We start from the raw sequence: 12,024 nt of genomic DNA on the forward strand, positions 1-12,024 counted from the left end.
AGCCTTAAAGTACAAAGGCTTTACTAAAACAAAAACAAAAAAACAGGGAAAATGTCCTGCTATCAAAACAATCATCAACAGACTCGCAGTAGGTGGGACACCATATTAATAAACCATTTACATTTTCTGACTTGTGGTGCTCACTTCAGGATTGAAATAATTTTTGCTCACAGAAGAGACCCAAATATCTCTTGTTAAAAATACAACTTTTTAAAACAAAATTTTAAAACAAAACTAGCAAATAGAATAGAATAGAATAGAATAGAATAGAATAGAATAGAATAGAATAGAATAGAATTCTTTATTGGCCAAGTGTGATTGGACACACAAGGAATTTGTCTTGATGCATATACTCTCAGTGTACATAAAAAGAAAAGATACATTCATCAAGACTCATAAGGTACAACACTTAATGATAGTCATAGAGTACAAATAAGTTCTGTTTGTTGTGACTGATCGTGATCAGAAGACCTGCAATAAATCTTAACTTCACACATCTTTATTTGTGAGTAACGTGGTTTGTTGTAAAAAGTATCCAGTACCCAACGGAAGCTGACACAATCAAATCATACTAGGAAACAATCAGTATAAAGAAGGTGGTATACAACTGCAAGATCACATAAATGTTGAATCCTTCCATTGCAATCCTATAGATTAAACAAATGATGCTCCCCAATCAAAATGCACACCACATAGGAAGATAATTCGATTGAAAAAAATAACAGGGGTGGGGAGATTCACTAACCTTGCTTCCCTTGGGTCCTGGAGGTCCACGTTCCCCAAGAATTCCAGAGAGGCTCCCTTCTACTGTTAAATCTACCTGAAAGCACATAAATATGTCAGTCTTGTCATCAGTTTGACAGCCTCTGCCTCTCTCTCATACAAACTTCTATAGATTCCTGTTCGTGACCACAATATTATCAACAAAAGTCACATTCTCAACACAACTACAAGAACCTCTCAGATTTAATGACATTTCAACTCTCCCACAGAAAGCGCATGCTTATCATAAACCAAGGGCTTCACATACGTATACAGTAACTAAAAACTTTAAAGTGTTTTTTAAAAACTTCCAGTGTTGGAGCATTCGCAAATTCTGTTGTTCCACTGATGTTTTGTTCTAATTGCCAGGAATTTTTTCTCTTAGTTCTAAGTTGCTTCTCTCCTTGATTAGTTTCCACCCATCGCTTCTTGTCCTGCCCTCGGGTGCTTTGGGAAATAGCTTCACTCCCTCTTCTTTATGGCAGCCCCTGAGATATCAGAACACTGCTATCATGTCTTATATTACAAAATATAAGGACTGGAAAATATAGTAGGTCATGTAGTCTTATTCTTAAAGGTCAAAAAATTAACTTCTTAATCTTTTGTCATTTGGTAGCCAACTTATTTTAAATCCAACAGACCTTGGGTCCCGGTGGGCCTGGAGGACCTGGTGGGCCATCTCTACCCTGTGGACAAGAAATACCAGATAAAAAAACAACAAAATGCACCATTGCTAGAGGTCTCTTCTCTTTTGCCTCTCCATAGGTTGCAGCTACAAACTTTCTGTGTTGTTTTTAAAGAGAAAAGATCAGAGATCATGAGTTCTTTTTCAAACTAACTACTTACAAAAAACTGTAACAGAATCTAGGCACCTTAAAAAAAACAACAGAAAAGATGCAAGGCAAGTGGTTGCTATATCGATGGATTTTAGATTAGAAAAGCAATGGTAGGAGGATCTTCACAGCTTCCAATTTCCTCAAAGAAACAGTGCTTTGAGCAGGGCTCTAAATGTCAATTTATATGTATATGTCAATTTGGACATATACACACATGTGTGGGAAGACATATGTAGGGGACTGTGATTACTTGAAATTTAACTATAAACACCTGTGTGGGAATCTCTGTGAAAACTAAATGGGGAGTAATGCAGAGCAGACACATAGCAGACCTACAAACATATATGCAATTCCTTTTCCCACTGATTGCTCACTCAAATTTTTAAAAAACTTGTTGGTATCACATGAACTTTTAAATGAAGTATCTCTGCCTAGAACATGATGTCTGGAACACTGGGAGCAACATGATCTAAAGCAGGAATAGAATGTTCCAAAGTTCTCTACACTGTTCCATTTCAAGAAAGTTTAAGTTTGCATATCTAAAGAGATCACTAGAAAACACAATTTCATGGTTTAGCTGCAGGTAACATGGTGGATGCAACACCCATTAATCAAGGTTCAAGAGTGAGTGAATGAAGATATGCACCAAGTTGCCAGCACAAAGAGCCAGGCAAACATCATGCATGCATTTGCATGTGGAGTTGCCAGCATTGATAGCAACAGACAGGAGATCACTGTGTGTGTATATTTATTCATAAAGTTCTTCTGAAGATGAAAGGGAAGACATGAAGAATGACTCAGGTCAATGAAACACAGAAAATAATATTCTATATAATTAACCCTGAGCTGCAGCTGGTCAGTCTAGTCAAGAGCACAGGGTGGAAGTAAAATGCAAAATTGCTTCCAGGGGAACTTTGGTGGGGGTTGATATAAGTACTCTCTTGGCCATGTGTATGTACTTGTAGAGCTTTAATTCCAGCTGCTGGAATTAGCTATAAGGCTGGTAACCGTGACAGATCCTAGAAGGACTTACTCTCAAACCACCATTTCTGCATAGGCTTTCTGTTGAGCCAGGGGGACCTGCTATGCAGCCTGGCATTCATATCTTTGGGTGGGATTGATAGATTTCCCATAAAAGCAGAACATGGCCCTGTCTGTGCAATCCCAGGACTTAACAAAGTACAAAGCACGCAAACATCCCTGGCATCTTACTTTGCTTGAACCTCTTACTATGCATTAGATAGGAGAATCTAAAAATATCATAGGAGAAGACAATAGCAAACCAATTTTATACAGTTGCCAAAACAATTACTTGGGCCTATAAAGTCACATGGAGCTGAGCTTTATCCCTACTCCAAAAGGACTTTTTACTCCTACTCACGAGTTCTCCTTTTGCACCTTGATCACCTCTGTCGCCCTGAAATATGAAAATAACATTTTAAAGAGAGATAATCAATATAGTCGCATGACTTCTAACATCCTCTAATCTCAGCTTAAGTTTAGAAATGTAAAATGAATTCTTTTTTGTGGGGGGGAAAGAAACCATGAGGTTATTGTATGATTTTGTTTCTCCACTGTAGTGGGGAACTATTAGAGCAGAGATCTCCAAACTTGGCAACTTTAAGACGTGTGGACTTCAACTCCCAGAATTCTCCAGCCAGCTATGTATTAGAGGCACTTTAAATGGTTTTACTGTTATTATGTATACTGTTTTGTTTTTGTCAGTTGCAGAACTTTATAGTGACATAAATAAATACATGCAGGTTCTGCAATGAATAAATAAATATTCAGACATGTTTTATAATAAACAATCCCATTTAAGAGGTTCCCTCTAAAGCAGGGGTTCTCAAACGTGGCAACTTTAAGACTTGTGGACTTCAATTCCCAGAATTCTCCAGCCAGCTATGCTGGGAATTGAAGTCCACAAGCCTTAAAGCTGCCACATGTGGGAATCCCTGCTCTAAAGCCAAGCTTGTCAAAATGTATAAAATAAAGAAGCATACATTCACACAAAGAATAAGTCAAGACTATTTCACTGCTCCTGTTGAATTTTTTTTTAGCTTTTCAGTCGGGGCTCATACTTCTGCTTACTTTCTCTCCAGGCCTCCCTGCTTCTCCAAGTTCTCCTGCCCGGCCTGGCAGCCCTGGAATTCCAGGTTTCCCAGGTTCCCCTGGTTGGCCAGGGGTTCCTCTTGGCCCGGGCTCTCCAATGGCATGTCCTGGTGGTCCTTGTGGTCCTTCATTCCCTTTATCTCCTTTTGCTCCTCTTTCCCCAGGAAAGCCCATGAGACCCTACAAGGAATAGTCAGGCTTTTACTTAGGCAGATTCTGGAATAGAAAGCTTGGTAGGCAGAAATTCAAGGACATCGCTTTTTTTTTAAAAAAAGACTGCTTTATTGCAGATACTGGAAACTTGTCTACAAAATCAGCAGTTGGTAATTGAAGGCTCAAACTATATGTATTAAAATCTTCAAATCATTCTTGACCTATGAGTGAGAAGCAGCTGAAGGCCATTCATTTTGAAAATTGAAAGCACTATGAATTATTTCCTTACCAGGTAAATGTTGGCTGTATTTCCTGTTTACCAAAGGGTGATTAACAAGAAATTGCAAAAAAAAAATCTTACTCAGAGATAAAAGGGAAAGTATTTAGTTATTATGTAGAGCAACATTTACATCCCCCCCCCTGCAATAAAAAGGGTTAAGCAGCATCTATGGGAAACTAGTTGCTGGGATGCAACAAATACTAAAAGTTTGCTTTTCCTATTTCTTAACACTTACCCAAATCATGGAAACTTTCAGGCACACCCATCTTCATGAAAAAACTTTGCTGCCTTCCACAGAAGCTGAGTTACAACTTCACAGAAGTCACCCAGGTCTGCTGTACTGCAACTTACTATTTTATATTTTATTATTCAAACATTGCAATTCATATCTGAGAGCCTCAACTGAAAACTGGCCTTTTATCACAGAATTTAGACATTTAGGAAAGTAGTGGATTGGTTGCCTGGGGTCTCTGCCCCACTTTTAATGAACTTTTTCTAAATAATTCTATAGGAATACTAATATATAAGCATTAATCAATGTTGAATCCATTCGTCTACATCATCACTATGGTATTTGGGTTCAGGACACAGTATTCAAGAAAATATCATGTATAGAGTTTAGAGTTTTGTTTATATATGTGTGAAGAACTTTTCCAAACTAGACTAAAAAGAACTACAAAGTATACACTTAATACTTATGTATTAAAAACTCAACCTTACCTCCTTCCCTGGTGGCCCTCTGTCTCCTGGCTCTCCTTTCTCACCCTTCAGTCCTCTCCGGCGGTCAGGGACAGGTAGTAGCTGATCTGAGCTGCCGTCATAAGCACCAGTGATCTCTCGAAGTAGGGAAATCTATGAGGAAGTAAAGAAGAATCACTGAACACAATCTAAAATGCAAACATTTATAAACTAACGTTCCTTGAACTTATTTAAAAATGAGAGAGAATGATGGCTCCAACTCAATTCAATGTCATTATGGCACTGAGGGAATTTAGCTCAGACATAAAGATTCTCATACTTTACTTTAAACTCTATATATGTTATGTTACTTTGGCTATCAGAATTCCAAAACAACTTGTTCAAGTGGTCATTTATACATATATACAGGCTGGAAGCAAATCTCTTTCTAGATGTTCACTTACAGAGCCAGCTGGGGGTTCTGAGGGAGGGACAGTGATATGTACAGAACAGAAATAAGATGGAGGATGTAAACCGAATTCCTACCTTAATACCATGTGCTTCTAGGGCACGTTCAACATTCTAGACAAACAGAAATGGGGATCCATGAGCAAAAAATAAAATAAAATTAAAATAGACCATCGGAAATAAACATCAAACATAATGGAATCAGATGACAATTGCCTTATGTAGGCTAGGATCTTTCCTTGTACTCAGTCCAAATTTAAGAGATCATTTTAATGTCATGCCCATGTTCTTGAGAAATAACACTCCTGATTAGCAAACTCTGATAGCTCTGTTACTCCAACAACTTTTTATTCAATAATTTACCTGTCTTATAAATCCCTTAAATATTTTATAAATATTTTAATAAAATCCTGACCAAACATTCAGTAGTAGGAATATTTTTTATCCATGATCCAAGCCATGTTCCCAGGATAAAATTATTCATTCTTCTCAGTTTAAATTTTCACAGGGAAAGCTGGTCTATGACTGTAATAAAATTGATTGATTAATAAACTTTTGCAGGAGTAAATTTTCCTTCCTAGGCTTTCAAGATGAAAAATTGAAATAATACTTTTGCTCACTCACTGATGCTGTCCCAGGTTCACCACGTGGCCCAGGTTCACCATTTCTCCCCTGAAGGAAAGTTAAAATAAAAAATTAGAATGAAAATAGTCCAAATGACAGGGTGTACATCTGGATTTTGCCATAGACTATACACTTCTGAAGCAGAACCTTGGCAATCAGAGTTAAAGGACAGTAGAAAGGCAGATGTTTTCTCAGATTAGAAACAGAGATCAGAGATCCAAGAGGCAAGGACACCATCCACAGTGTTTTAGAAAATCTTCTACAGTATCTTGTCAGTCCTTTTTATTGATGGCAGGGATGAAGTAAATCATTTGACTAATTTCTTATGGAAAGTTTCAGTATGCTATTACTGTTACAGCAATTTCCAAATTAATCACTGGGTTACACTCCAGAATCGTTGTCTTCCAAGGTCTTTTTCATCATAGTGATAAAACAGATCAGAAACCAACCACTGGAATGCACAAATGCAGAGATCTCTGGCATACTGTATGAATTACTAATATATTAGGATTGCTATGTTAGATGATAACTCGGGGAGCTTTCCAAATGCAGGGTACACCTGGCATAAGCAATGGACGATTCCTATCAGTGGCCATTGATCTGCTAATAATTGTGCCACACAATATTACCTGATCCTACTGTGCTTTAGGTTCTATCAAACCTCACTGAAGATCTCATTATTAAATAACTAAAAGAAAGGAGAGATGGGCTCAGTGAAAGTCATATTCATAGTTAATAAAATGAGATTCCTATTAGACCAAATTTTGTGTCATGAAATCCTCCATAATGAGTTTCAAAGCTCTAGAAATAATTGATTTTGAATGGTTAAATTCCTGGGGAGAAATGCCTACCTGCTCTCCTTTGAATCCAGGTTCTCCTCTGTCTCCCTGAAACAGAATAGGATGAGGAGTCACTGAGCTGACAATTACAAAGAAATTCAGTTCTGCTCTTGAAGATATTAAAGATTGAGGAAGACCTCCCAAGATGTGAAAGGTATAGATCAATATATCTGCTTAATGTGGATGCTAAAATATTCAAGTTTTTCAGGAATTCACAAAAACTACCATATACTGAACATTCTTTAATGAGTCCATCCAAGCATAAGCCAACCCTCAAATTTTTAACCAAAATTCCATGGAAAAATGTCCCACCCATGGATAAATCAACCCTCAAGGTTTTTTTGTCAATATATTCTGAAAAAAAATCATTTATTTTAATATTTCGCATCAATAAATAATCTTTTCAAGAACAGATTTCATTTAAAATTTTCACAATTGGCTTACTCACAGTAGCATGTTTTTCATGATATTTTCTTTTGGCTTATCCATGAGTATATACAGGTGCTTTTAAAAAGTATTCCTTTTTGTATATCATTATGAATAAGCGGAACCTAAAATTCTCAGTTTATCTGCAAGTATGGTAATACCATCTATAATTCAATCTAGATTTATAAAAAATAGATACGTATTGGGGTTGGAAATGTGGTCCAATCTGCAAGATGCTTGCATTGATACTTCTATATATTTTGATCTGGTTACTAATTTGCATTTATGGTGATATTATTGTTTTATGTTTTTATCTGTTATTTGCTGAGATAAAGATGAACAGTCTTATGAATTGAAATAAATAATAAGCAACTGTCAATATTTATTTTGTAATTTCTATTGTAGGTATTGCCACAAAAAAATGAAGTAAATTGTTTTAATTTTGTTGAATGTTAAACAGATTTTGGCATAGTCCAGACTGAATTTATGAGGTGCACTTTGGTTTTGTTTTTGTTTTTTTACAATTCTACTGATGTGATACAATGTGTAGTAGATTTTTGCTTACCTTGGGGCCTGATATTCCAGGGAGGCCGGGCAAGCTCTGAAAATAGCAAAATGTATTATTAGAGAACTAGAAAGAGATACTTATCCTATTGAGACCAACCAACATGTTTGCTAAATAGCCACTAAGCAAGGATAGAAAACTCAAGATAACAACAAACCACATGAGCAATACCAGGAACACTTTAAATAAACATTCTGTATGACCATTTCAAAGGAATCCTTTGGCAAAACCAAAACAAAATTCACCAAGAATTGTTTCAAACTGATTTCTGGAAATCTAAATTCTTCCTGTTTAATGCAATGCATATTTATTTACTATTAATTCTCACAAAAATTATTTCATTAATTACAAATGGTTCTCTTGAAAAGATAATGAGATTTTGATTGATTCCCATGAGATCTAATGATGATTTGGGGGGGGGGGCATATAATTATTTTCATACCAAGTCCACAGGACAGTTCCTGTGAAGAAAAGGGATGGGGTTACAATCTATTTAAACTGCATCATAGTAACTACAAATTTGATAAATTATATTGCTGTAAAATGTATTTGTATTCATTATCATTTTCATTGGCAATGCCCAATTAATTTGAAAACTTTTGAAAATATTGGGGAGAACTTTGATAAAAGATCTAACTATTTTTGATTCCAAAGCCGGCTTGTTGGCTTATTGCCACTTTTTCCTAATAAATAAATATTGATACAATATAAGCATTCATCCATTTCCTGTTCTTGTGTGATAAGCTTGCTGTTGCAGAACACTTCAAAGGTAACTTCTTCTAGAGGATTAGTGATATTAACAATGTAGAAAATTGCTGTGCTTAAAAAAACCTAATTCAGCAATAAAAAGGTTTGAAAAGCTCTAAATGAAAAAATAGGTTTATTCAATATACTAATTACTGATTATATGAGCAATATTTTAATACGTTGTCCTTCATTATATAAATACGATTCTAAACATAAATGTTAAAATGCATACTTAAAAGGTTTACGTTTTTCTTTGCTTATATATGTATGCATGTAGATGCAAATTATTCTGCTCCAAAGCCTTTTTTTTACTTTGTGTTGTTTCAACTTCTCTCACTGGCTTTTCAATTTCAGTTCTGTGTTTTTCTTTCCTTTTTGCATATTCATGCACACACTCCCCATAATGAATTTCAGCCTTTATCCATCTTCAAGCTAGTTTTTGCTGAGGCTTAATGTTCATAATCTATTGCAATTTATCTTTTCCTATTGTAGATTCTGCAGGAGGAAGAAATTACCTGGCCTGGTGGACCAACTTGTCCAGGCATGCCGGGAACACCTGATGGTCCTGGAGGCCCTGGAGGTCCACTTGCTCCTCTCTCTCCTTTAACACCCTCGGGACCCTGTCAAAAAAAGAGAGACAAACATAGTTAGATATCGTGTGTAGGGAGCTTTCTTGTGGCCTTTTCAAAACTGGCAACAGCTTTGTAGAATCTGAGCCAAGGATCTTATCCAACCTTGTTTTCTCCTTTTAACAGGAGACATCAAGGACTTCGTTGTAAATTCTTCTCTGCAGAGAATTTGTGGGCTCTAATAACTTGCTAGAGGTCTCCCCACACCCATGTTTCTGAATATTACCCGTTTTTCTTTTCTTGGTAGCCTATATACTTATGACTTTATAAAGCCCTATACCTTAAATCTAATTCTCCTTTTCTAAAATGCTTGCATGAAAGAACAATTTATAGACTAGGCAAGTTGACTAGAGATTTTTTTTACCCTAAACTTCACCCATGTGTCAATTCTCACAGATTGGGAAGAAGCAAGCTGTGAGAATTGAAGTGGTGAAGATAAATCTCTCCCTACTCACAACTTACAGGAGAATTATATCAGAATCTAGCACGGTTCTCTGCATGCATAGCATTTTCTGTGCGCACAAACCTCCATATGTTTTACTGTGAAACAGTATGTATGTATGTATGTACGTAGGTATGTATGTATATATACATATACATATATATATATATATGTTTTCTTAAGTTTTCGCGGTTATCTATATGTATGGTATTCAGCTTTGCTTGGGTATTCTCCCACGTCATTATAGTTATACTTTTAAACTTGTAGCAATGTTTCGGTAGAATCTCATCTGCCATCATCAGGCTTCTGTATAGTGTTCGTCTGTGAATCAGGCTTTCACAGCCATTTCTGTTTTAAATTTGGTGCTAGCCTACTGCTGTGTTAGAATGGTTTTTTTCTTCATCCTGATTGGTTGGGAGTCTTGGTCTGTGTTTATTGGTCTTGGAGTTTGCTGTGTTCTGCTTGATCGGTGTTTCTAATATCTTCTGTTTGTTTTGTAGCATTTTTTTGTCTTGATTGGCTGGCAACATTGTGTTTCCTGTATTGGAGGCTTTCAGTGCAAGTAAACAGATGGCTATCATTTATTAGGAAGCTAGGTTTCATCTGGGTGCCTGGTTGGGGTGTGTTTGAGCTGGAGATATCAGGGGGATCTGTTTGTGCCCAGGTGTTTGCTTGGCTTGTGGATTTTTTTGTTTGTGAGTGCAGGCTTCCAGATAATTGACAGTCTGGTGGAGTCATTTCTTCTATTCATGCTTTCAGGTCTTTTTTCAATCTCTATGGCTTCTCTGATAATTCTGTAGCTGGGGTTTTCTATAGTGGCTAGGGTTTTGGTGCCATTGAAGTCGATGCTATGACCTGTGGCTTTCATGTGTTGGACAAATGATGAAGTGTGTTCCAGCTTTTTTACTGCATTTTTGTGTTCATCCAGGTGGGTACTTATTCTTCTATTGGTCTGTCTGATGTATGTGGCAGGGCATGATGCGCAGGAGACTTCATATATGCCTTGGTTTTCCAGGTCAATTTTATCTTTGGGGTTTCTTAGGATGGCTGCTATATTTCTGTCTGTTTTGAAGGCAGTCTTTTTTTAAAAAACAAATTTAATTGATTTTCAAAAACAAACACAAACAAACAAAACATAAAACATCTTTTTTGAAAGCAGCTTGGTCCCGGATTACATCTCTTCGTACAGACACAAATTCAAATTCATGCTCATTTTATATACCATTCCATATCTTATTACCATTCTACATTTTATTTTATTCATCTCATCTCAATTCAGATCATTATGCTTATATTCTTTGTCTGTCCTGTTTCCAGCTGCCTATTATCTTTTCTCTTTAAACAAAATTTCTCCTGTAATTACTGATTGGAGTATGACGCCTTTATCTCTTTCCCCTAAATTTATAATACTTAGTATAATACATAACTTCCATTTGGATTCTGCTTAGTACGTTCTAAAGTTACACACTATATTTTAAAAAGAGAAAAAATTATAAATATATAATATAATTAAAACAATCCATACTAATTCAAATCTATCATTAATATTAATATTCATTTAAATCTTAAACATTTTACACATTACTTTTCAAATAAGTATCATACTTCTATGGGAACACTTATAAACATTCCATAATTATTTCCCCCCCACTTCACTTATATTTTAAAACATCGTGTCATTAAAATGTTCCCATTCCTTCCTAATTCAATTCTCTGGTTTATTTCATTTCTTTCCTTTTGTTCACAAAAGTTTCACTGAATTACACTGAGTATTTTATCCCACTTTTTAATCACAGGTTGTTTCCAATTTTCTAACATTATTTCTAATACAAATATAATAATACAATCTTATGTACCTTTGCAGAATCACTTTTTCAGTTAAGTTTTTACCCATTATCTCTAAATAAGTCCTGTTTCTTTACATCTTGCTCCACACCTTTGAAGCTTCTCATCCCTTCCTTCCTCTCTTGCTTCTTCTCTCTGCCCTTTTTACCCCCTTGTCTCTCCACCTCCATTTCCCTCTTCTGTATTCCCCCTTTCTGTTGTTTTCTAACATTATATCCACTTTTCACCTTATTTTTCCCTTTTTTGGTTGTTTTTTTAGATCTTAAAATCTCCATTTTCTTTTCCTCCTTTCCGCTTTCTTTCCTAGAGCCATTAAAGATGGCTTCTTCTTTGTCCCAATCCTCTTGCTGCACAGTCCTTTCTTGTAGTTTCTCATAGGTACAGTCGCCATTTCTAAGAATTGAAAAAGAGAGCCAAGAGAGCCCTTCCCTTCTTGTTCCTCTTCTTTGTATTTTTTAAATTCCATTTTCAGTTCATCCACAAGTGATGCCAGTGTAAAAAAATTTTTTTTCCAAACAACCACCCAAGTGTTTTTAGTCATTCAAATATAATTTCCAAAAGTCTCAAAGTCACCAAACAATCCAAATACACACAAGCTGTTTCTTTTGACACTTTCTT

At 35.9% G+C, this 12,024-nt stretch overlaps 1 protein-coding gene across 1 annotated transcript in view; it reads right to left on the minus strand.

Moving 5' to 3' along the window:
• Positions 1-12,024, minus strand: part of COL7A1 (collagen type VII alpha 1 chain) — a 127,679-nt gene that overhangs the window by 41,306 nt on the left and 74,349 nt on the right. Inside the window, exons 70-79 of the mRNA XM_087923796.1 lie at positions 9,006-9,110; positions 7,744-7,779; positions 6,765-6,800; positions 5,914-5,961; positions 5,368-5,403; positions 4,864-4,995; positions 3,690-3,890; positions 2,980-3,015; positions 1,404-1,448; positions 746-820 (exon numbers count right to left, since the gene is read on the minus strand). Of these exons, the coding sequence (XP_087779922.1) occupies positions 746-820; positions 1,404-1,448; positions 2,980-3,015; positions 3,690-3,890; positions 4,864-4,995; positions 5,368-5,403; positions 5,914-5,961; positions 6,765-6,800; positions 7,744-7,779; positions 9,006-9,110 (750 nt within the window). The remainder of the gene's footprint in view (positions 1-745; positions 821-1,403; positions 1,449-2,979; positions 3,016-3,689; positions 3,891-4,863; positions 4,996-5,367; positions 5,404-5,913; positions 5,962-6,764; positions 6,801-7,743; positions 7,780-9,005; positions 9,111-12,024) is intronic.

The sequence above is a fragment of the Pseudonaja textilis genome, chromosome 2 (assembly GCF_049901715.1).
Source record: "Pseudonaja textilis isolate UNSWEBS1 chromosome 2, rPseTex1.2, whole genome shotgun sequence".
NCBI lineage: Eukaryota > Metazoa > Chordata > Lepidosauria > Squamata > Elapidae > Pseudonaja > Pseudonaja textilis.